At 37.7% G+C, this 26,958-nt stretch overlaps 1 protein-coding gene across 1 annotated transcript; it reads right to left on the reverse strand.

Moving 5' to 3' along the window:
- Positions 1–598: 598 nt before the first annotated feature.
- Positions 599–26,958, reverse strand: ABCD3 (ATP binding cassette subfamily D member 3). Its single transcript, XM_015870020.2, has 23 exons — positions 26,777–26,958; positions 16,288–16,324; positions 15,480–15,578; positions 15,173–15,261; positions 13,939–14,008; positions 13,000–13,097; positions 12,217–12,340; positions 11,740–11,796; positions 10,591–10,733; positions 10,246–10,315; positions 8,861–8,930; positions 8,647–8,744; positions 8,477–8,568; positions 7,891–7,979; positions 7,736–7,808; positions 7,021–7,084; positions 6,493–6,570; positions 6,332–6,397; positions 6,146–6,235; positions 5,819–5,938; positions 5,327–5,431; positions 4,337–4,393; positions 599–3,584 (listed from the first exon to the last, which is right to left on the reverse strand). The coding sequence occupies exons 1-23, from the start codon at positions 26,890–26,892 to the stop codon at positions 3,507–3,509; spliced, it is 1,983 nt and encodes a 660-aa protein (XP_015725506.1). The 5' UTR covers positions 26,893–26,958; the 3' UTR covers positions 599–3,506.

Here is a 26,958-nt window from a genome sequence, read left to right on the forward strand (position 1 = left end):
CTAACTTGATGATAGGACATCTTTTTTCCATGTTTCTGAGTCATTTTATGATACCAAAGATTAGGGATGCAGTAGCACCTATTGAGTCTGCAGAGTGCTGAGTGATAAAGGGAGACAAAAAAAACAACAAACAAGGACAACAACAACAACACTGAAAAACTGTCTCTCTCCGGTGCTAAATCTACATAGAAGTATCCTCTGGCTTAAGAAACATGAAGCTCAAATGGCCAATTCTGCTAAGGTGTAGTGACTCATTTGTCAGTTTCAGTTATGACTTAACTAAAATGTCCGTTGAGTAACCATCATGGTGGCATTCCATAAAGAGAACCATACTGCTTCAATTCTCACTAGTCAATCGCTTCTATACAGCATACAGCTAATGAAATGGCAATGCCTCCAGAATTTTCTTCATAGTACAAGTCACCCTCAAAAAGTGCTCAATTCTACATTTGGGCTGATGGGTGAATGGCATCACTACCTCCTTTGTAAGCCAAACACAAGTCAAGTAGCTGAATAAGTAATTCAGGATTTGTTGAATACATGCTTTGTATTGTTACAAAAATCCTAAGCGCATCAAGAAACATAAAAAGCTTAAACATATTTTGTCTTTAGATTTATTATTTCAGAGGCACTTAATGTCTTACATTTATATAGCGCCATTTTCCCCTCAAAAACACTTTACAGTATTTACATACAGGAATGTTTCCCACCACTGTTGAAATGCAGCCACCTGACTAGTACCAGTACCATCTTCAAAGCATCAACAGTTCAGTACTCTGCCTTACCGAGACAGATCAGAATTCCAATTTACAAAATTCCAACTTGTGCTATTAAAAAGACTTAAGAGCTAAAATACAGCATCACAGTGCAATTCTGCAACATAATTGAGACTTGATCACTTTCATTAGGTTTTACAAACATTCATTATATCAAGCCCATCTCAAAGTACTTCAACATAAGGCCTATTAAGAATATCATTCTAAAACATTTGTTGTATTATTTTATAAGCCTCGTTTGCAATCAAGCACAGAATATTTTTCTCTTCCTTCTCAGTATATTTAGAAATGCTAAGTCCCAACCCTAGGGAAATATACCATCTTCCATGTCAACGAATGTCATGTCATCTATAAAGTCAAATTATTTCCCCTTGGTTATAAAATAGGACTTTTTTTTAGTTTATTAAATAAATCTGAGGTTACAGAACATTCTGTTAGTAATCAATTGAATTGTGAGGAACCACAGGCCTGGTTGCTGGAGTTCCTTATCAGTGTTATCAGTGTGCTGCGTGTGGTTTCGCTTGTCAGTGTTAGAAATTTGCTAAGTATCCCAAGTCTGCCCTAATCACAAACATAACAGCAACTTCTTCATTTTCATTGATTCTTTTCTTTCTTCTTTTTTTTTTTTTTTTTGCTTCATGTTTCACAAAGGGGCTCTTATAACAACCCTCCCAAGAGAAGTTGTTGTATTTGTGCTGAAAATTTTCACAAGAATAGCCATCTGGCATTCGTATTTTCACAGTTACAGTCAAAAAAATATTACAACCTCACTTAATGCATGCTGCTACCTGCTACGGTACAAATTAGGCTGATACACAAATCTGAGTGTACGGAAAGTTAGTAACACGAGAATTGTCTATTGTCTATTTGTTTTCTAATTGTGGAACAAGCATAAAAATTGATTCTGGCACCTTATGCTCCTGAATGTGATATACTCGGACTTTCCTCGATGCATCGTACTAGAAATCTACTGTGATCACTGGATTCTTAAACTAGGAGAGCTGTTTGCATTTGAATACTATTCAAAGAGTACTAGCAGTGAAAGTTATGGGCAAGAACTATGATCAAAGGAAAAATACTAACAGGTAGCAATCTCAACATGAAAGATGATGAAATTAATGAAATCAGCATACAGCAGCACATCCAAATTCATATCCATTTTATGAAAAGATATTTTTTAAACCTAAATCTGTGATAAAAGATGCAGAGAGCAGATTTATTGCATATTTTATGCATGCCTTCATGTAATGCATTCCTATATTATATCTTATGTGGAACAACAAAGAACTATTAGACCGTCAACGTACAACAGGTATTGCAGTTTTTTGTTTTAAAGCTTAAACAGAATTCAGTTTGAGTTGTACCTTCCTACTCCCCGATGACAAAATTCACCTTGCTGTATTTAAGTTTGTGAAAATCACATGGCCACCAAAGTAATCATTTGTATGGTGGAAAAGTGATTACAGTAAATGATTTAAGAGTTTGAATTCTTCAAGGGATTTGGCATCCAGAATAATAAAACCAGCAGGGACAAGCCATACTTAGCACTGAGAACTGCTGGAGATTTTTTTTTAAATTTATTTTTAAACCAGAAATCAAGAAACCTCGCAACCAAAATTAGAGAAAAATCTGAAGGATGAAAGTGTTATTTTAGGCTTCACAGACTTGAAAAATCTATCGAGGAGTACCACTATCTCTTACTTTCAAAGTCATATCTGCAAAGCAGCCAAAACCACAAAGAGATCTGATTTTTTGAAGAGGAAGGAAAGGAAAAGTAGCTGCTGTATCACAAAACTGAACACGTGCACAGCATACACAACAGTCTGTTAAAATTATCTTCCAAAAGAATGAAGACCTGAGTCTTAACTACTACCAGTTTCCAGAGAAGAACGATTGTTCCCCCACTTTGTGGGAACTATTCGCTTTCTCATATAGCTGAAACATCACCTTTCTTTTCCCTTTCTGATTGGTTAATCTGTTCCTCCCTCAATTTCCTTCACTACCATAGGGTTTCACTAACAGAAAAAGTAGAGTTATAGAAGAGGTCTTAATAAATCAGAAGATAATGATATTGGTGAGCAGCAAACAACTGCATGGACAGATAAGGACTAAAAGAGAACCCAAAACCCAGCACAGCACTAGCTTAATTTTCTCAGCGGAAGGAATTTCATCTTCCAAGTTCAGTCCATTCTTTATCAGCAAAGGTGTATTGGCTACATCACAAGGCTTGGTGAAGGAAAAGGCTCTTTCATCAACCAAGCAGAGCACAGATCTGAAGATGGGATAATGTCCTGCATTATATGAGATAACTCAGAAATATGCATAGAACAGAGCAAAATACCCAAGATTGCTTTGCAGGAACAAGAGAGAGGTAGCAACCCTAATTTTAACAGGGCTTTTCACTGAAGGGAAAGAAGGTCTACAAAAGTCAAATCAGCTGATTTCAAATGGTTTGCATCCCAGGATGAATCAGGTTACACTGATTTAAGCCCAATTTAATTTAGGCAGGTTTTTAAACCACAAGAATAAAGACATTCTTAGTACATATTAATAATTAAACCAACATATACACAATTAGCAATATCCTACATAATAGTAAACGCTTAACAGCTTGTTTTAAGTTATCCTAGTTAATTTGTTTAAAAACAAGCTGAGTAGTTTTACTGTACAAGGTTTGCCATTCTACACATTTCCAGTAATCAGTCTCTGTAGCAGTTCAGTTTACGAATTTTAAGATCCAAATTCAACTGTGTCTTCAGTTATCTTCTTGAATTCATAGTTTCCTCTGCCATCCATGTGCAAGTAAAACTGAAACAAAAACACATACATTATCAACTCCTTAAAAATTACCAGCCCTGTAAGCGCATAAGTTACAATTTTTAAGTAACTTTAGTGTAAAATCTTAAACTCAGCTGGGCAGGGCTTCCCACCTTCTGCTTCACTAAATTCAGTTACCTCTGGGGGAAAAAAGTATATATATGCATAATGTACGTACACACACACACACGTTCTGTTCCTATCAAGCACCAATCTACTGGTCACACCCAGACCTAATGTTGACATCCTGTTTGTTGTGACAATACACTGAAAGTATACATTCATCCCTCTATATTAACTCAGTATCCACCACCACCCCTCCTTTCCCTCCCCGCTACACACACAGTTTGAGTAAAAAAAGGTGATAACACAAGTAATGTATTAATTTTGAAAAAAAAAGTCTTTGTATTAGAGAGAAACTTATGTATAGGTATAGCAGGTAGGTACCTTCTGAAAGCAAATTCTCCATACTTTTTACTGACTTCTCATTAAAATTGATTTGCTGGTAGCTCAGGGTTATTTTTTCAGGGGCATTTTGTTTTGAGGCAAAAAACTTTTCATAATTGGAAGCACAAGAATATTTCAAATATTGCAACAGGATTATGAAAGCATGACTTTTTTTTTTTTTAAAGAGAACGTGATCTACAAGAAAATTAAAATGTGAACATCTTTAATTTAATAGAAAAATCAAATGAAATCTCAACCAACTACAGATACACTTAGTGAAAGGATAGACTACATACGTCATGATGTTTCCAGAGTGATTTCCGGTGGGAAACAGTGAAGAGAGTAATGCCAACCTACATGAATAAGAAAATAAGGCAGTTAATTTCATTTTTTCCTCATAGAGAGATAGTATGTATTTTTCAGCCTGAGACAACCGATGACGTTAAATTCACAAACACAAACTTCCAGACTACTATTATTAGTGTGAATATGTAGCCTTAATACAAGGTTTTTCAATTAAAACAAACAAACAGGAGTGCTAATTTTTCCAATTGATTTCACCATTCTCTTGCTCCTGATCGTTTGGAAGAATTAACAGGGCAAGGGAGATAAAGTTGCAGGTGACTACAATATAGCTGATAATTAAAAACAGTCAAACATGGAAAAAAAAAAATCACAAACCCCCAGGCCACAAAAGCTATTAATTATAAACTTTGTAACTGACAACTTAAAGGTAATTTTCCTTCATTTCCTTGCAACTCAGTTAACTCTGCATCCCTGTAGTCCTCATCTAATAAGAGTTCTGATACAGACTTATCACACGTACACCTAAATTACCAGGAGACTTCAAAACACTGACTGAACCCTAGCAGGCATAAAGAGACCTTGCATGCCCTGTGCTTTTCTTTTTCCCCCTTTCAATAAATCCTATACTAGGCATAAGGTCCAGTCCACCTTATACTATTTTCAAGCTTCATCTTAACCACATTTATAATTCTAGAAATGTAAGATTTTGAGGAAAAAAATTACATGTTTTTAGCAGTACATTTCAAATAACTCTTGAAACTAAGTAAACTCTCACTTTTCTTAGCAGTAATGAAGTACAACAGATGAATGCTAAGGAAAAAACAAAGATTAGCAATTTTATCTCCAAATATCAGTCTTTCTAAATTAGAAACCTCGATCTCTAGAGGTCCCCTTCCAACCCCTACAATTCTGTAAAAGCAGTGAAAATATAGGAGTACTTCCTGGTACAATTTATTGAAAAATAAAAGGAAAGGACTTACCTTTCGGCAGTGGCTGTAAATGTAGCCTTCTACATCAACACTAACAGCACTGGTGCATTCATCCAGAATTGCAAACTGGGGCTTATGATAAAATAATCTTGCCATCTGGAATGCAAACCAAAGAAATTACGTGAATACAGGCCTGCAATCAGTACAGCAATGTGACAATTTGAACTTAAAATCAATGTCCAAAAATTTACTATGGCAAGAGAATTTTGAGAGCTGTATTACACTACTGACTTTTTTTTTCTTTAATTGCAAAGCCATTATTCTAATAATATCTTTCACATAATCAAAGCATAAGGATGGTACAAGTTCAACATTCTTATTACATTTCAAGCAAAAGTAATTGTTACTTTAACTATCCATTTTTGCTGTATTCACATACTTCACTTTTTGGGGTGTCCTTCTTTATGTAAAATAATATTTAATACTCCATATTTACTTAAAATACAGATTGCATTTCTAAGTATTTATGCACTTGATACATACAGCCATTCTCTGTTTTTCTCCTCCGCTGAGTACATCCATCCAGTCCTGAACACTGTCCCAGCCTCCTTCACGTTCCAAGATTTGACCCAGCTGGACGTTATCCAAGTACTCCTTCAGCACCTTTTTTGAGAAATAGTGACAAAGCTTAAGTGAACTTTAAAAAATATATATTTAGTAGAGTTATAAATGATTATCCTACTGTGCAGGTGTAACATCAAGCATGATAAACATTAGAAACAAACTAGATGTGTTTTTAATAGCATCAGTATTTTTAATCCAAAGCATAACCATCTGTTTCACTTAATGAGTAAACAAATGACTTATTACCTGGTCAGAAATCCCTTTCTTCCGCTGATCTTCTAAAGTATCTGGGTATATAACTTGATCTCGGAGTGTTCCAAGAGTCATATATGGTCTCTAAGACAGTTACAGACAATAAATTATGTCAAATATTTATAAACAGACATCCAAGAAAGAAAGAGAAGACTTATCAGTTAAAGTACTCTGTCTCACCTGGGGAACATAGAATAACTTTCCTCTTACAGGTTTTGTTAAACGTCCACCAAACAAAGGCCACAACTACAACAAGAAAAAGATTGGAACTTGAGGAAAAAAAGTTCTACAATAGTGTTTCTGTTGCAGATTCTTCCCCATCTATTTGAAAGTTTCCTTACCTCACCGAGAACACGGAAAAGTGAGCTCTTCCCACACCCATTTGGCCCACAAATCAGAACATTTGCACCAGATCGTACCTAAAATTGTTAAGAAAACACATTTAAACAGTAGTGAGAAAGTACTGCTGAAACATACTGAAAGCTGCTACAAATGATAACACAAACTCTTGTCCTTGTAGGCTTCTACATAGTAGCGGATTTTGACATCAGCGAAGAATTTCCAACAATACTTAACTCTTTTCTCCACCTAGTTTGACATCAAAACTGGGCCATGAAAAAAAAACAACATACTAGTAACAAACTTTATTTGGAACAGCAATTTACTACCCTTTTTCAAAATTAAGAAAAAGAATTTTGTTCTTGTATATGCACATCATACAAGCATCTCTGTTTACATTTAGCTTGATTTTCTGTGTTGTTTGTTGTTTTTTTTTGTTTTTGTTTTTTAAACTCAGACCACTTACCACTTTCACTTTAAAGTGTTACATGAAGCACAATATGTTTTTAAATTATGTTTAAAAATCTTACCTCAAAGTTCAGGTCTTGGATCAAAACATCACCATTAGGTGTCACCAACGGAACGTGATCAAACCTATTTGTATTTAAAGAATAAAATAAATTAAAACAGAACCAGATGCCTAAAGGCAGGTAACACTGCATGCTTAGACAAAGGTTCAGGAACAGAGAAGGCTTCAGCAGCATTTCATTCAGTACATTGTCTCAGTTTCCAACCATCAGCAGCTAAGAAAATTACGACTGCTCTTGTTTCATGTGTGTTTACTGAAACTCTTGAAAGGTTTTCTTCATACATCTGTTTTCTGAATATTTCTAAATCTTTAGTCTCCAAAACATCATATGGATACTCACCTACATTTACCTTGCTTTTTTTAAAATAGCTCTATCACCAACTTCCTTCTACCCTCCACCTCTATTCCCACATCTGGCTTCCACACTAACTAGATTGAAGCTATTCAGTCTCTTAACTTGCCTTACTTTGTGTCTTTGTTTCAGTACTACATCAACACTATGTTTCTTAGGCCACACAAAAAAAAAAAAAAAAAAAAAAAAAAAAAAAACCACAAACCCATTCAGTACTTTACAGTGGTAAAAGACTTAAAAAAAAAAAACAACAAAACAAAAACAAAAAAAACAAAAAAACAAAACAAAACAAAAAAAAAACAAAACAAAAAACAAAACAGACTATGCTAAAAATACAGAAGGTGTAAGAACTTGAAAAACATACTTGATAAGGTTATCGGTGTTGATAATTTCTCCAGATCCTGGTATCAAAGGCAAAGCTTGCTTCATATCTGCATCTTAATTTAAAGAAAAAAACATATTAGAAACTGGAGCATTAACAAGAGATGCTAAGTATTGTACAGCATACAGCCCTTTTACCTTTTTCTTGAGATACCATGGTACGCTGATATTTCCCACTATTCAAGTCCTTCAGAACCTGCATTAATTCTGTAATTCGAGCTGTGAAACTAAAGAAAACAAAACCTATAAATAATCCTTAGAAGCTTCAGAAATGTATGTAAGCAGTAGCAATTATTCTACTAAGATGTCAAAATGAAATGTTCATCAACCCAGTACAGGAAGTGAAGATTTTAGAACTGCACTAAGGTTGCAAGAACCTTTTCCTACTACAGTCAGATATTTGATATTTTAGTGAAGGACTTATGGTAAGTGAAAATACCCCAAGCATTTTGGTAAAATAACAAATAATTGATTCACAGGTACCTGCCAACATCCTTTCAACTAAGCATTCAAACTGAATGCTACTACTTTTTAGTGGAGATAAATATCATGTTTTAAAATACAGTGTTCCCGGTACAAAATATTTTTAATTTTAGAATACACTGTTCTGAACAAAGCACACAGCCCATTTTAATTCTTCAGTTATCTGTTTCTTAAAATGAGATGAGAATCAGCAAAAAGGTAACTTTAAGATTGATCATGTATGCAATACTGCTACACTTACCCAGCCAATCTCGTCATCTCACGACCTGCTAGGACTATCCTACCCAAAGCTTGAGACATTCTCAGTAACATCCTTCCACTTTGGTAGTAATCCTAGAGTAGAATAAAGTTTCTTTATATGAACTAACAAAACATGAATTCAATATATTGTTTTAATTCTCTTCTGTTTACCTCCAGAAGTTCTGCATGGGTACTATTCTGATGACGAGGATCGGCCAGGTTCAAAAATGGACGACTAACAACCAGGTAACCAACCACAGTGGCAAGATCTGCAGTTTTTAAGGGTAAATATTAAACCACATATTAATCAGAGAAATGAAAAAAAAAACACCACCACAGTTTAATGCTGGCTATTTGTTACAGTCCACTACTACTGAGCACTTACATTTGGCAATGATAGTATCAATGAAGCCCATAGAGAACCGGAACAGGATAAAGTTATGTAAGTGTTCCACCTGGCAAGTTACAGAAACAAAAAAAGTCAAACTTCATCAGTACTTATTTTACTATTTTTTATTATTTTTTAGAAATTTGAATCAACGTAATGCTCTTTTTCAATAAGTCACAAACACCCCTAATAACACCTACAGCCTGTGATAATTACTATCAATGTCCCTGCTGGCAAACATCTGCATTCTAGATCAAGGAAACCTACAACTGGAATTAAGCAGTGAGAGGACAGCAACAGCAGTGGGTAAAAAGGAGTTGAGCAACAAGACAAAGACCATTCAGTCAGAAAATTACATCCTGATTTTATTCTAAAAACGGACCTATCATCTGATGATATTAGCAGCATAGACACCAACTCAACTCAGTTTAATTTATACAAATACACACACCAAGACCAAGTGAAAGGCTTAGAAGAATTCCAAATTAAAGAACACAAAACACAATAAGTAATGAAATGGAACTCGGCAGCAGGAAAAAGAGGAAGAGAAGTAGACAGAAGCAATGAAAGTTGGCAAAAGAAAGAACAGAAACAATTAAGGAAAAAGATGGTATACAAAAGAACAAATAAACTAAAGGGCCCTTAGTTTCTGAACAAGGCATGGAGAGTCAAAGGCTAAGTGACCCACACAAGTAGGAATACAAGACTGAGAAGTGTTTCATTTGTAATGCGATGAACAGATAAAAATCAGTGTCAAATAACTAAACCACATTTGAATTGCAAAGTAAGACTTAATCAGGAGAACTATGAGTAGCTTTAAATTAACGTTTTTAGAGACACACATTTTGGGACATTTCCATTTCTCAGCTTTTCCTCTATATTCTCCAATTTTATTCTACTCTATTTTTACGTATACAACACTATACAGTTAACAGAATAAGAAACAAATCTCTTCTTCAGCATGCTCTTAGAAAAATCAGTGTATGGCAACTTCAAGAGATCATACATTACAGAAATCCAAGATATTATCCATTTCTGCAGTACACAGCATCTTTCTTCTGACCAGAACCTTGAAGTCAGCTTATGCAAACTGTTATATTAATTATTTTAGTTGAAATCATATCACTAACTACTACACAAAAATTCTGACACAAAACTGGCAATAATCAAACTGACTTTAAGATTGCTAGTACAAAAATCAGCTGTTCCAGAAAAGCAATCTCAATGTCGACAGTTTTAGACAAACCATTTTCTGATGATATAAGTCTGTAGAAAGGATCAAACAAATGTCAGGGTAAAAAAAAAAAAAAGAAAAGAAAAAAGAAACTTGAATTGTGATGAGAAAATCAAAGTTTTGCTTACAGTATTTTTAAAAGTCTTACCAGTTTACGGAAGGTTCTGTGAATAGTCTGTTTTTCTCTCAAATTTCCATTGTAGAAAGCAATTTCTTCACTTTAAAAAAAAAACAAAGAAGGAAATTTCAGAAAGAGTCAACTATAAAAAGCAGACGTTTCTTTTTGTCTGAAATAGGAGTTTGTGCCCTCTAACAACTACCACGTATACAGCTTTTCTTTCAAATTAGGAATACAACGCAAATAGAAATTATTACATAATAAACTGTATAAAGATGCAAACACTTTGCTCAGAACTGATAGTGTCTTTCCAAACATATTTACACCACAGAATTATTTTGTCACTTCTATCTTGCTAACCAAGTAAATCTATACCTGTTTGTAATAAGCCGTGAGTTGACGTATCTGTACTCCCCTTCATATTTTTGTTCTATGATAGTCATCTTGCCAATTGGTCTCCTTAAACGTGTAAGGAAAAACCCTGACACAATCAAGTATGCCATCATGCTAGCTGGACCCTGTAAATATCAAAACAGAATAAAAACTTTCAATCCAATAGTTTACAACAAAAAAAAAATAATAAATTCCAATGTAAACTGCAACATCTGTATCCAAAATGCACAGAAAGCATTAAATCCTTGACATCCTTGATTCTCTATGTGTCCGTATTAGCACTCCTTTATAATTCCTGTCATGCTGCTCCTCTTTCATGCAGCCAGCACAGTCATCTTTCTCCTAATTCCCTGTTCACAGATGTCATTTTCCCTCCCAGCTCCCTACTCAAATTTTTATCATCATCCATGTAAAATCTCCATCTCCTGTTTTTCTTACTTGTTCGCTAAGTTTCCTAAATCTTTTCTACCTTCTCTCCCTCATTTCTGCCCAAGGAATAGCTCCTCTTTATACAAGTTACAAAGAAACAGGAAAACCAATTCTTCCCTCAAAAGAAAGTCATATATAATAAGAGCAACCAGACAGGGCACGGTTCCAAAGGGAATTCCCAAGCAACAGCCAAAAGAAAACAAAGAACTTATGTTTTATGACAGCTGAGCTCCTGCAAATTCTTCTTCTGCCACAGATCACAGAGCCATAGAATTGTTAAGAGTTGGAAGGGACCTTTAAATGTTATCTAGTCCAACTCCTCTGCAACAAACGGTGACACGCACAGATAATTAGGTTGCTCAGGGCTTGATCTAGTCTTGCCTTGAAAGTCTCCAGGGATGAGGCATCAACCACATCTCTAGGCAACCTGTTCCAGTGCCTCACCACCCACACTTTTTAAAGGCTTTTTCCTTGTGTCCAACCTAAATCTACCCTCCTTAAGCTTGAGAGTTTTTATCTTGCTTGCCTCAAGACAAAAAGAATTTACGTTTATAAAACACTAAGCATAAAAGCGTATTTTAGTATATCTTTTGAAATAATGGATGAAATTATGATTAACATCTAACATTCTCCTCAGACTCCAGATACAATGCTAAAGCAAAGGGAAAAAAACCTTACTTATGCAGAAAGCACTCAAGTTACCTGAGCTCCTATTGCACTAGTTAGCTTGAAGATATACAAAACTATATCCAAGAAGGGCTGTAAGAGAAGCATAGAGGAAAAAAATAAACGTTAAAACATCAACATGAGTATAAAATGGTAATTTTACTTCAATACATCAAAAAACAAAGTTTTGCGCATGAAATAGAGGAAAATGCATTCTCAGCCACCCCTCCATAACCAGAATAGTATTTGTATTTAACTATGAATTATCAATTATTTTTCTTCTGAAATCTAACTGAGAAAGTACGCACACATCCCTGCTTAACTGTTAAAAAAAAAAAAGTAATAAAAAAAGCATTATGTTCCTTAAAACAAAATTTAAGGAAAAACATTATGATCTGCCACAGTTTTTTATTAGAGGTTGTGGAAACTGCAGAGAAAAAACATATTAGCATAACAGCTTAAATGAATTTTTGACCACAGGTATAACTCAAAGTTCTCTATGAAAAGTCTTACCTTGCTAAGGTTTGAGTACAGGTCCACTACACTGTTACAGAATTTTTCCACATCCTGCGTAAGGAGTTGATCTGGGTTAGCTATTCTGTTGTCCAGATTTCCCATTTTGTAGTATGTGTAAGCCCTGAAACAAAACAGCGGTTAAGAGGCAGAAGAGAAATCATTGTCTTGTGATCTCTAATAGCTGGAAATTCCTTACATCATACAATAAGGGGGAAAGCAATGCAGACATTAAATGACTGCATGGAGTCAACACCGCTTATGCTTCTGCAAGAACAGACCCACATTAACTCTTGCAGAAATGTTTAGGCTACAGGATGTCACCCTAGATGGAGTTCAGCCCCAGACTGCTCTATGCATCAGTGCTGCACTTCAAGTTAGAAAATCCTTGTCATCATCACAACAGCACACCTGACAACCTAAATTTAGTGCAGAGGAACATAAGAAGCTACTCAAATTCAAATATCCAATCCAGTCAGTAGATTATTAGCACTAAACAAGAGTAACTGAAGGACTTTGGAGAGCTCACTTATTAATAGAAGCAGTACAGTGCCTTTTTTTTTGTCCATTTGAGCCAACTCTGCCAACTTTGCACCTGCTGCCATACACACCCTGAATGAACTGCTCATCCTTCATTTCAAGTGGAACACAGTCAGAAATCTTTTCTAAACAATATAGCTTCTAAACATCTTGCTGAATTCTTACTATGGCTTTAAAATGATTTGTTTCAATTTGGATCAATTCAGTTTTTAAAATTCTAGACATTAATAAGGTGTTACTTACTTGAGATATTCCTCATAGAGGTATTTGGTGAGCCTTACTCGGAAGCACAGTTTCAGTTCATTTAGACCATATTTCAAGAAGTTATTTACTAAAGAGATCTAAAAAGAGACAGTATTTCAATATTCAATATACCTCAATTCATTTGCAACACAGACTGTGCAAACACTTCAAAGTAGGTGAACTGTCCTCTGGAAGTCAATAATACTGTTTAACTTACTTAAAACTAAATATATAGTGTCTACACAATCACTGATTAAGTTTTCACTTGCATTTTTGACAACTCCAGTTCCCTGTGGCACTCATCAGATCAGAAGATCTACTATAAACCAACATTCAGATAACATATCTTTAGCTTTTCTGCTAAATTAAAGAGTGCCACCATTTAATAGTCAGTGCCTTAGTGACTAATTCACTACTGTGCCTATCATATAACAGATTACCTATTAGGTAGCAACAATTGGTTTTTGTTGTGTTTTGTTTTTATCTAGTGGGGGCCAGATTTTGAAAAGCTGAAGGAAAAGTCAATGGGAAAAACACCCAAATCCTTCAAAAAAGTTGTAAGAAATTTAAAACTAGAAAATTGAAAAGAGTTCTTTGATTTTGTCAAAGAATTCTGAAACTACACTGCTGAAACATCACCCAACTCAGAGAATGAGACTAGGCAGTACTACAGGTGTCATATTATGCAGATAGTCAAAATTACAATCAACAAAACCAACCTGAAAAACATAACTCAGCAAAATCAGCAAGCATACAGTAATATGCCAATAGTCTCTCACATACAAAAGCCAGAAAATTAAATCTGTTTAATACAGACCTTCACATAAAACAACTGCTCCCCTCAGATTCTGAGAGACCCGTTTGAAATCTTTTCCTCAAATTTTTAACTTGCTTCATTCTTATAGCAGAAAATATTTTAAATCTAAGAGAAGCACTTACGGCAGGCATTGCAGCAATGAAGTTGAACAAGTATTTCTTGAAATCTTTCCTGCTGCGACCAATGATGGCACTGCAAACAGCCATAAGCTAAGAGTTATTTACAAGAGAAACTATAATCTAGTAGTACTCAAGCAGAGAAACGGTGAGTAGATCACACTGCAGAGGAAAAAAACCTCACAGCAAAGACCTATGGTTTGTAGCTGCAGGACCAACAAGTAAAATATGTATCAGGAGTATCTTACTGCCTCCCAGTAGTAACAAAAAAAAAATTATCCTCTGATATAAAGATATAACTACTGCTGTTGAACTTCCTTATGTGTTCTTGGCATCACAGAGATGCTAATAGATAAACTGGACAGACAGAAAATATTGCTACTAGCTGACTGATAGTTTCAAAAGAATAGAATCCGAATTTTCTAGCTGAAAAGACAAGGCAATACGAAGACAGAACCATCATATGAAGACAATACCATCAGTATTAGAATTTTATTTCATCTTAAAAATGAGCCAATTTGTTTCATAACCAATTAAAAAAACCAAAATGTTGCTGATGAAAAGCTACATTTATTTGGAAATATTGCATATGAGAGACTAAGAGTTCATTGGTTCTGAAGCGAGCAGGAAAAACACAGCAACAGTACAGCACAGTTGCTTCACTGCTGCAGCAGCTATGGAAAATTAGCAGAGTACTTGACTGTCTATGTTACCAAGTGCAGCAGTTTTTAAAACACCGTACCAGCACCAGTAAGTTTTAAAGCATCACCTTGAATACCCCTCTGTTATTTCTTTACAGTTCTATTATGGGAAAAAAATATCTGTAATTTAACAGAACTATATATTTCTGATTCTATTCAAAATAAATTTACACCTCTGTAGTTCTAATGCCCCCAAATTCTGTTATGCAATCACCTGTGCATTAACTTCATTTGTTGCATGACCATCACATCACCATTCTAAAACGCCTCCATAGATGTTCAGATCAACACAAGACAGAGTTGTGAATGTACAAAATATGACCATGACTGAAAAATCATTTTGCAAGAGGTAAATGTGGCTTAAAAATAAATAATTGGTGACCAAACAATAATTTTTTCTCATTTTTAAAATTATAGGAGCCATGAAATTATGACAATGCCAGTTATTCAGGCACATGAATACGCAATAAAGTGTCTGAATTAGACCATCCTCCCCCTCTAAATGTAAGAAAAAAATAAAATAAGAAGTTAACACATACCTTTCAATGACTGTTCCATTCTGAATCATCCAAATATCACAATATGTGCGAACTACCAGCATTACAGCAATAAGCAGCAAATAACCTGTCTAGTGAGAAATAGATATATAATAGTTAAACAATGAATAAAAGTCATCTCATTTTAGCACTCTAATAACTGAAAGTGGATGTAGCTTTTTATACTTATGTGTTTTGTTGCCATTTTAAAGCGTGCACTACAATTTTGCCCTATTCTAGGGAAGTATATTACAAGAGAAACCAACTCCAAAAATGCCCATTTTTCTTTGTTACTAAAGGCAATGCTTACCTCCTTACAAAGTGCTCTAGGGACCATTATTTTCAGGATTCGACATATCCTTGCAATAAACAGTCTGTCCACCATCGCTCGCTCCTTCTTTCCCTCTTTCTGCTCCACACAGAAAAATGAGACTTTCTGTAAAGCATATGTAGACGGTGTACTATTCTCCCTAGCTGCATTACTTACAGCCACCTTCCTTCTGCAGCTTTTGCAGTTTTTCCTCCCAATTTTAAGACTTGCTCACACAAGTTAAAATAAATGTATGTATCAGAATGGCATGCATGAACAGCTAACAGAAATCTTAAGTAAGAACTAAGCTACTGGAACAAGCTGCAATAGGAAATAATTGTCATGATACAAGATCATAGTTCAAGCATTAAAACACATGTACAAGTTATAAAGCATTTCGCAATTCCAAAGTTGCTTGTCTCTGGAAGACACCATTTGTCAGTATTCCTAAGGACACATTCCATTGCTTCTCTAGAGCACTGATGGCTTGAACTATACAGGCAGCTCTTTGTTGCTGAGCATATGGTCAGACTTACAAAACTAGTCCTTAAACGTTCATAATGCACAGGGATGAAAAAGCATATGGCACACATAAAGTATTAATGAAAACTTCAGTTATATGTGATTACTCCAGTTCTTCCATTTGCTTCACTATTATAAGTCTGAAGGTGTCATTCAAACTATATTTGCATCATACCCATCATTCTGACCAAAACAAAACTGCAATTATGGGACAGAAAGAAAAAAAAAAAAAAAAAGATCAATAGCACTTACGATTATTAAATATATAACAAGAAGAAATAATTACCTCATTGTTCTGCAAGGCTTGTTTTCCACTTCTTTTACTGTAAAGGAAAAAAATAAAGTATTTTACTTTTTAAACACACACAGGAGACAAACAGAAAAGCAGTAGATTACATCCCTATCACCTATGACAAAGCAGCACAGTGTCCTCACAGCAGGAATACCTTTTATGTAAAGCTTACTTGCTAATTTTATACACTGTTACATGAAAAACTATCCATTCTACTGTTTGGTTTCATGTAGCAAAATTAAGTCTCCCTCTTATCCATTGAGTTTTGCACCATCAACTTGCGCTGTTTCTATATCTTTAAAAAAATACTTTGCAGCTCTGGCAGCAGGGTTCCAGTGACCAAGAAGGAAACTATGTGAATGCAGGTTCAGCAACCCAACTTCAATTTCACACTGTCTACATAAGCCAAACAGATTTGTTTCGCAAGGCATTTGACTTTTAAATAACTCATGCTATTTGTAAAGATTATTTGCTTATTAGCTTGTGCTGCAGGGGAAAGAGTCAGATCCTGTGAAACCAAGGCTCTGCAAAGCTGCACACTGGTTTCCATTCTGTCCTGTTTTTGCTCCCCTCATTCTCAAAGGGGTTAGAGAAAAAACAATTATCAACAATCACCCAAGAACTGTTTTTGCCCTTTAAAAAAGCAAGCTGGCATTTGAGACTTTACATTTTGTCTTCCTTTCTGAAGATCAAATAAGCACATGAAAACAGTGGGAAAGTTTACATGTTTATGTAGTTTAAGAGTGACAGCTACCCATAATAAATTGTTACATTTCTCCAACATCACACCAAAAATATTTACAGCAAACCAAACTACAGCAACAGTTTCAAGCCAGTAGCTGGGAAATCACAGGGAAGCAGAAAGCAAGCAAGGCACTGCTCCTTCTGCCTCCAACTCCCAACAAAGTGCAGACACTGCCCTGTAACCACTTATGCACAACTTACTCAGCAGCATCTCACACCTGCACTTTAAAGTGCCATAAAGAAGGTACCTAGGATAAAACCAGGGCTACTTTAATTTACAATGTTTAGGAAGATCTCAGTGCCACTGACCAGGGAAGAAAAGCAACCTAATTACAAAGAAGGAAGAGGCAGAGGAGCAGAAGAATATGAGAAAAGAAGACCAGAAAGCAAGAAGGAAGAGATGCCAGCTTAAGAGGAGCTTAATTAAAGGTAATGGTGAAGCACAACCTCAAAAGAAGATAAAAATCTGCTAAGACTACTTGTGCAAAATTCAAAGTAAAGAACATGACAGACAGCAGAGGGCAGACCAGTGAGAAGTAATACCAGTTCCAGAGATGTAACACAAGGGAAACATCTGGAAATGGTAACAGCATGCAGAGTCTAAAAAATAATTTAGGTAGAAACTACATCCTGGTGATGCAGGAATGACCTAATGCCGCTACAAGGAACTTCTTCCCTTCTTGATACATCAATTTTGAAGACAAAACAAGGCCTAAAGAGAGGATCAGTTTAGGAGCACAGGCACATCTGGTTTGGGAGAAAGAGCAAAGCATTACTTTTATGAGTTGATAACTATGACCAAACTAAGTGGCTGCCTTCCTGCATGATTCATGACTTGCAGAGACGCAAAATAAAAGCATGCTACTCTTCAAGATATCCTATAATAACTCCTACCTTTCTAACTTCAAGGTCTGCCAAAGTCTGAAGTCATAGTATTCAATATGCCACCACTGCTGCTTTAAAACTATCAGACATTAATATAAATAGTAATATATTAAGAATATGAGGTCCAGACGAATACCTGAAGCATTCAATGTTTCTCCTACAGTAACTGTAGAAATTCAGTAGGTGAAGTGACTGAATTAGCACATACTGAAGAACTAAAGAAAAACAACTGTTCAGAAACAGACATACTTGTGAACTTGTATTTAATTTGTATTCACAAAGTTTAAGATAAAAATCACATACTTGTATATAATGTCCTAACGAAAATGGAGCTGCAACAATGTTTTTCTTCCTAGAAAAGATATCACGCAAGCTCCAACAAGGCTAATACCTAAACAAGAAATGAAGCAATCACAAACTACAGATTACTGAGATGCAGAAGAACAGCCATGGCTGAACTCAGCCTGGAACAGACTGCAGAACTTTCCTTCTTATAAGTCCCATATTTTCAGGCTGATACCTACTGGCACTACACCAAACCCCATTATCCTGTTGTAGGGGTTTGTGTGGGAAATGTGGTCACATTGTCATTGAATGTAAAGGCTAAATAACACCCTCAATTAGTCAAGAACACAGCAAGACTATCTGGTTGCAGGAGAGAGCTCTAAGATACGAGCCAATTCAGCTCTCTGATATTCCAGACTTTACCTAATGCTGGAGCAGCACAGCCCTTAGTGCTGGAGAGGGTGACTGCTACATGCTGCCCAACTCCTCTGCTGCACTTTTCCTGGTAGCGGGGTTATGCTCGAGTCTGAGCAGCACATGTAAGGGCCGCTGGGAACAGAAACAGGCTGCTTTTTACTGCAGTGTTAATTTCAGAGATTACTTCACCTACACGTGCCACTCTCCAGTTTGCACTCTTCATTCAAGTCAGTGCACCTGTCATCAGTGGGCCTCGAAGCTCCAGAGCTGTACGGTTAATTTGGTAATGTGGTAGGAAAACAGATACCGCTCAGGTCAGTACACTCTGTCTCTCAATCATTCAGACAGCTCTACTACCATTCAGGCAGTCACTCTATAACTGCAGAAAAGCTCCACTTTCATCCTTTAGCTCAGTTTCTCTCAATTCACCACAAGAGACACTGAAACTCTTATCCTGATGTGTACATACAGAGGCTGACTGGCTGGGGAAATGAGAATTACAGAAGCAGAAGCCATTTCCATACAGCTGAAAAAGAAGCAATGCTGGACTCAGCAGTGAAATGACAGAAGTCCCATAAGGAACACACTTCAGCTCCTTTTTACCTTCTTGACTAGACTGTGCAGCCATCATTCATTTTCTACCTTTTCCTCCTACACTAGAAAATAGAGTTTTTCCTCTATCCTTCCCTGAATTTGATTGTTGTGGGGGTACTTTTTTGGTTGTTTTGTTGTCTTTTTTCCCTTTTTAATTCCAGCCACCAGCATCCCCTAGAGAATGAGATACAACATATATGCATATACCTGCAGTTTGCAGAAAGAACATTATGAAAGCATAAATTAAGCACAAATACAGTAACATTACTCAAAGCTACAAAAAAACTTGCATAGTGAGCTGCTCTACTGATTTATTTCTCCTAAACAATAAAACCTATAGAAATACATTAGTTATTCTTATCCATCAGTATGCCAGATGAATATAGCCTTCTCTAGCAGAATTATTTCTTAATAAAACTTATCTCCAGGGGCTGCTTGCTTTTGAGTTTTCCCACATGGAAGATGCTAACTGAAACTAAGGTCCCAGCTGGTTAAGAAAGAAGACCCGTCAGCACAAGCAGACTTCATTAAATGGCAAACAGATGACAGGCAAACAGGCAGACAAACTTCCAGTGTGGATCCTGCTTCCAGCAGACACGTGGACTAAGGTCTCCTCTACTCTGAATTATTCTATAATTCACTCTTTCACTCTGTGATTTTGTCTTAAAAATACAAAAGCTACTGATGCAGTGGGACACACGTGATCTGAAGAAACTGCAGCAAAATCAGCATCCAAGACACAGCCTGCTCTGTGTAATTTAACTGCAAAGAGCTTTTACAACAAATGGACATAAAGCAAGCCAAGAAAGGCTGTACAGGGCTAACACTACTACATCCGGCTTCACATTGTATGTGCATGGTAACTGAATAGTAGCTCACTAAAGATAAGTAAATAGGTAAGTAGCTAATAAATAGCAGGTAATAGAACAAAACAACACTCCTCAACATTCAGAAACATGATCAGGCAAAAAGAAAAAAGAAAAAAAAAAAAACAACGCAAGATGTTTTAAAGAAAGTGATACAGTTTCAGGACTGCCCAGACATTTGGCAGCTGATCCTGCTTTGAGGACAGTAATGTAACACAGGGGGAGGCAGAAAACTACCAGATAGCATCACTCGATTTCAGTCTCCCAGTTAGCATTGGACACAGCACTCCGTCTTTGGGTTTACCTCTGTATTTCCTCATCAGTAAAACTATTCTCTCTAAAGAAATATGCAACAATGGTGGTTGCTCAAAGGATTCCTCTCAGCATTACTGCAAAGGAAAGTGATTTCAGAAGCACTGGGAACAGCTTTCCAGAGACCACCAGTCCTGGTGACCTAAAGGGAACTACTTGGCAATATTAGGCCCGTGCTATTTGTTAGCAAACAAGAAGGTTAAAGAATTACAGTTTCTTGAAACATGAGTCGCCTTCAAGACTAAAGTTCATCAGAGTTTCATGGAAGCAATCCACACTGAGCCAAGTGTAACAACATGGAATTGCAGACGAAGACAGAGATAAGCAAGTCTTGCAGTTTAATGATGGGCGAAGAGGAAATCAGGATTTGAGAACAGTATATCATGATTAACTACAAAGAAGCTACAAAGTTCAGGTCATGCAACCTGCTTTCTATAGGGTAGGATATGTGGCTTGATATGTGGCTTCTGCTAAACACAGTACAAAGGAAGAGGTTTTGTTACAGAGGGAAATGGTGCTCTTCAAGCAGTTGTTACCTCTGAGCAATTTTTATGTGTGTCTTCTGCAGCCCTTTCATGAATAGAGGTGCAATTTTCAGTCTATTTTGCAGTCACTCTGACACTGCAAAGACAATACAATTCAAACAACTAAAGCTGGAATACAATTGCATAGACTGTTACAGTGGGAGGGACTAACAGCTCTATTGAGAAACACAGTGCGCACCTCACAGCGTAATCACTGACAGACAGCTCCACACTGTGCGCCCGGTGCAGAGTAAGAGAGCAACAGCACAGTTATTTTGGGTCAAGGGCAGCAGGCTTACTCAGAAGCACGGGCACAGTCCAAAAGCATGCACACTGACACACTGCACCCTGAGAGCACACAGAAACGAAGGGAATGATTTTCTTGGCTCAACAGGGGAGCCTGGTTGCAGCATAACCAAAAATAATGTGAGAGAAGGCATTCAGGTGACCCAGAAAGGGACTGAAAGGTCACAGGCAGCTATGGACTGCAAGCTGAGCTCTGACTGCTGTGCTGCTACAGCTCAGAAGGTTTCTAGAAGCATTTCAGAAGGCAACAAAGCAGTACTGTTCTAGAGGAAAATCTCAGTTTCAGTAGAAGCCTGTATCTCAGTAACACACAAAGACAAAGGAAAAAGGCTACAGCTACTGTTTTTCCATAAGCTTGTGCTCTGGCCTAGGCTGTGGCTGTCACTCTCCCTCAGGTACGTCAGAGGAAAGAGACTTCATTCTTCTTCCTGCAACATGAAAAACAAACAAACAAACCCTACTTCGCACTGTCATACACTCATATGCTAGATCTTGGCTTAGAGAACAACCACTTTTGGCAACTTAATAAAAGAGAAGCCACAAATTAACTACCCAGGCCCAAAACAAAGGCAGTCTGAGCTCAAGAAGGCCTGAGTCACCCAGTTCCTCCCGACTCTGTGCCCTCCAGCTGAGGACATATTTTCTGAGCCTCAGGCAGTCTATTTCTCCCCCCTTCAAGGTCAGATTTAGGATTACAAGAAGATGTACCTAATCTGTATGTTTAGGTCAGTAGTTTTATTTTTCATGTTAATGCAGAAATGGCATGTAATGGACTGATCAGTCACATTTACATGCTGGTTCAGTCCATCACAATGTAGCTGCCTACTCTTTCTTCAATAACCTTTCCATTGTGCAGCATGGGTTCTCCTTAAAACTTCCACATACATGTAAGCAATCTGGCCATCTGCTGCAATGCAGCTTCAGCCTTTTTTGTCAGTCTTGGCATCTCCACACAGGAACAGGGCCCTTTGTGCAAAGAAACAAGCATGGACCTCACACAAGCATTTTCAGAGCCTAAAGAAACAAGGAATAATAAAGAGAATAATATCTTAAGTGCAAAAACACTGAATAACTAAAAGCAAGACTTGTTTTAAGTTACAAGTGTCACCCACTGTGTTTTAACTTCTGTACTGGATTTTGTAATGTTTGAACAAGTTTTTATCAGTTCCGGTTGTACGTACATGAATCACTGTCAAGTTCAAGGGCAGTCCTGACAAACACCAGCTTCCACTCCCTGAGAGGAAGAAGGCTGAGAAGCCCAGTGACAGCTAAGTGGTACAGTGCTCACACATCACCTAAGCTGACCTGCATAAAAGCCTGCTTGACAGACACCGCATCAACAGCTCCTCTCTTTGGCCCAGTCTGATCTCTGAAGCTCCTGGCAAATATTTTTCTTCCTTTAAGCATTTTTTCCTCTTCATAGAAGGGGCAGAAATCACATGGATTTCAAAAGTTTAACATATATAAAATTAAGATTTGATACACCAGCATCCACTTGGATTTTAATGGATGTACTGGGTGACAGGGAAGGCCGGTGCGTCTAGGAGCAGATTCTAAATATCGTGTCACCTTCCAAACACTAACAATTCCTACTATATTCAGCTTCTTCTCTTTCCCTAACCCTGCAGTTCCAAACTCCTTACCAAAGTGCTTCCTGCAGTGCTTTTCAGGCCCCTCCTCCAGCAGAAACCTGTATGTGTTTCTTGAAAATAATCCAAGTACACTCTCTATTTGTGCAAGTACTTCACTTCCAACCAGAAAGAGACTAAGGAACAATTCCCATTAGAGTGAGAGAATCACAGACAACCACCAGCTCCTTTATGTAACACCCATTAAGGTTTTATTTCTGAAGCAATCAAATTTTAAGCTTGTTGTTCTAGGCAGTGGTGTCTAACGTAAGACAAAGCTCATAAGACACGGGGTTAGACTTTTGCAAGTGAAAAACAACTTTGTTTTACTTTAAACATCACACAGCACAGGTTTTCCTTCTTCCTTCCTTTTACATGCAGTGTTATATTGCATATAACCCTATTTCATCATCTACCATTTTTTTTTACCATTGGTATCTAATATGAGCTTATAGCCCTTGCTTAAAGAAGAAAAGTTTATGTGAACCAAACTGTTCCAGTCATTGCTTGGGCTGGTTTCTTTAATGTCGCAAAAAATAGGAATAAAAGCTAAATTTGTGCACTGACAGTAAATTCAAAGCCATCTGTATTCAATTAAAATAGTAATTCTTAGCAACAAATTGCTATCCCATAGTAACAGCAGCTACTAAAAGGAAATATTTGCTGTTTGCGTTTGCACACAGCCAAACAGTACTTGTAATGCACCAGAACACATCATCAGTTAAGAAAATGCTACAGACTGAGAAGCTTCTATTTCAGTACTGTTTATTACTTAAAAACAACACCAGCTCCAAAAACCAGCCTTTACAGATCTTGCTCAAGGTCCTGGGCATTAAACTTTTTGTTGCTGTTTTAGCAGACAGAGGACAAAGTACAAAGACTACTCATCAGACCTCCATTAGTTCTCCTTCTTTCTCCTATCCTTCAAATATTTTTCCAACGCCCAGTATGTGGGGGAGGGAGGGAATGCAACCACTGGTCTCTAATACAGATTTTTTGAGTCACTTCCCTAAATGGAAGTGAGTTTTTCAGTGGCCAAAAAGATCATCAGTGTCAAAGTCCCTTGTGCTGATAAAAACTGCTCCTGACAAATTAAAGACATGATTGGTTTCTCCTGTATTATATACCCAGGATTATGTTCTTTCCCAAACAGGACAACATTTTTTTTCCCACTATAAAAGCACACCAAATAGCACAGCTCAGGTCATCACTGCATCTACATGTAACAACTTTCTGCCTCCCAAGTCATCAAAGGTTTTTCCTAGGAAACAGACTTTATTTTGATGAGAGCAACTCAAATGGAAAAACAGGGCATTTTTGCTTCCTTGACTAAAGCACAGAAAATAACATGGAATACAACTGAGCTTCTTCCTACAAGCCAACAGTTCTATTCTGAGCTATTTTTGAGGATTTTAGAAATGTTTAGTTAAAATTTACTGTCAGCTGTAGGTGATACAACCTCTCAGTTCTGCACAACTGATGAGCAATGTAACAGGTCCTACAGCAGAACAGCTGTGACTAATCCAACTAACACTAATTAAGTGATCTTTGACCTACTAGGCTAGTAGGTAGGCTAGCATAACATCCAGCTTAATTATTCATACCTCACTACTTGATATGAGTTGTACCGGACTTTGTCCCTATTGTCTGACAGCAGAAATGTAGGTGAGAGTTGTCTCTTTCTCCTGCGATAGTTTCTTTAGCTGACTATTCCCTATCATAATTAACACACACATGAAGTTTTACCGCTTATTTGTATGTCAGTATTGTATACCAGCACAAGTATGCTGGAATAGAAAAATCTGGCACAGCGACAGTCGCTCCCAAAGTGTGCTATAATTTATGTTAGCAACAAAGCATTAGGAAATGAATGATACATAAACTAACAAGACTAAAAGAGGATGAGGCAATGGTAATAAGTGGTTGCTTTTGTGGTGTAGGCAATGCAACTTGCTTACTGCCTCTTCTTGATAGGCAGCATTCTGTAATGCTCCTGGCAAGGTTGGCCTCACAAGGAAAAATGGAGAAAAGAAGGAAGACCAATGGGCAAATCTCATCCTTACAAAAAGGAGCAGCATAGCTGGCCATGAAACAACTGAATGGTGGATGTAGAGCTTGTTATTCACAGCCCCAACATAACAGCAGTATTAAGGGCTATGCAACAGAGTGCTTCAAAAGCCTAAAGCAGTAGTTGCATAGGTACAAACTGGTTGGCAAACACGGTACTTATTTTAGAAACTGCATTTCTAATAGATTTGAGAAAGCAAAATGGTGTAAGAGAGGCAGATTACAGCAGTAAGAAAGAGGTATGAGGATAACTGTAGTATAGATAGAGGAAAAGGGATAGGTCACGTCAGGTCAGACCACCTCAAGTCCATTCAACTGCTAAATGTATGAATCATCTCCACTTTGCAACAGACAATAACATTATAATAGCACGTAGTCCACCTAGTATGTACAAATAACTTAGATTTTTAACACTGTATGTAGCAAAATCATAAGATTCCTACAGGAGGAATGCATTCCAGGCACAATTTTCAATATTCAAGCTAGAATTTAGTTTCACCGCATTCACTCTCAGCTAATAGAGGCGCTGTCCTTGTTGAGTCCAGCAGAGCAACATCAAGAAACCTGCAACAGAGACAGTTCAGGGACAATCCAGGAGCCACATTATATGTATTTCAGGAGTATATTAAATGGACCTCAATCTACAGTTGAAGGTGCGTTTCAAACTGAACGTAATCCAAGACTGTGCACTAAGTCCACTCCTCAATAAAGAGAAAGCAAGGGAAGTGTGGACAATTTGTTCACTTCAAAAGCATATTTGCAGTCTGAAGTACGAACACAAATTCTCCCAGAACATCTACCTGGCCCAGTCTTCCTTACAGACACCATTCCAATGCAATAAGTAGGAAAATCTTATAGTACATATCAGTAACCCTCTCAACTTACCACTTTCAAGCCCATCTATAAAGCTTTTCACATTTTTACAAATGGTGTTTGACTAAATTTTACAGAGATAACTGGAATATATCACCCTCGCCTATGAATTGGGCAGAAGAACAAACCATCAATGATAGTTTAGGATCTCGTTTCCATTCCCACACAAATAACGTAACATAGCAAATTCCAAGAAGCCCTGTGTTGCTCACACTTTATGTATGTTATATGACAAAGTTACCTAACATCAGAAAGCTCTGAAGATAACACCTGTATGAAAGGAATTGGGTAAAATAACACTAAGTCATTGCTTAACTACAGGTATGTTATTACTTAAGTCTATTGAGTAAGTCCATTTCACCATCGCTGTTTAGCACCAGGATCAGGTTATGGCAATTACACGATATCTAACTGTACATGCCAGGTCTTTAGCACGCAGCCAGCGACCGAAGTCCATAGATCTGCCAGAACCACACAAGGACTGAGCCTGGAGCATCTTCACCACCCATCACACGTTCTGGTACCCGGCTGCTCCCCAGGGGCCAGCACACGACACACACACACACACACACACACACACACACACACACACACACACAGGTGAGACACCCTCACAGGTAACCCAAGCAGCCTCTATCGCTGCTACAGCTGTCGGCGTGCCGGCACCAGAATAACCCTCGCCCGTTATTACCTGTGCAGACAGGACAAACCTAAACGTATAACTCTTTCTCAGCAGTAGCTCACAGATGGGAAAACTGAGAAAACAAATACAACTCGAGCAGCGGAGCCGGGGCGTGCCGCCACACCACGGGCAGGGGATGCCGCCTCCTCTATAGGAGACGGTCCCGAGGGTGGAGGCAGCGGACCTCACTGCAGGGAGAGCCCCGGGACCGACCTCCGGGCCCCGCTCCGTCCCCACGCACCGCTGCAGCTCGCCCCCGGCCCACCGCGCCGCGCCCCCGCCCAGCTCAGCTCAGCTCACCCGTGCTGGGCCGCGGCCCGCCGCTTGTTGAGCAGGCAGAGCAGCGCGCAGGCGGCCGCCGTGCCGCCGACGATGGCGGAATGGCGCACGGTGAGGAACTTGCTGTAGGCAGCCATGGCGCGAGCGCTGCCGCAGAGCCGCAGCCGAACCGAGCCGTGCCGAGAGGGCGCAGGGAATGGCGG

Source organism: Coturnix japonica, chromosome 8, assembly GCF_001577835.2.
Source record: "Coturnix japonica isolate 7356 chromosome 8, Coturnix japonica 2.1, whole genome shotgun sequence".
Classification (NCBI taxonomy): Eukaryota; Metazoa; Chordata; class Aves; order Galliformes; family Phasianidae; genus Coturnix; species Coturnix japonica.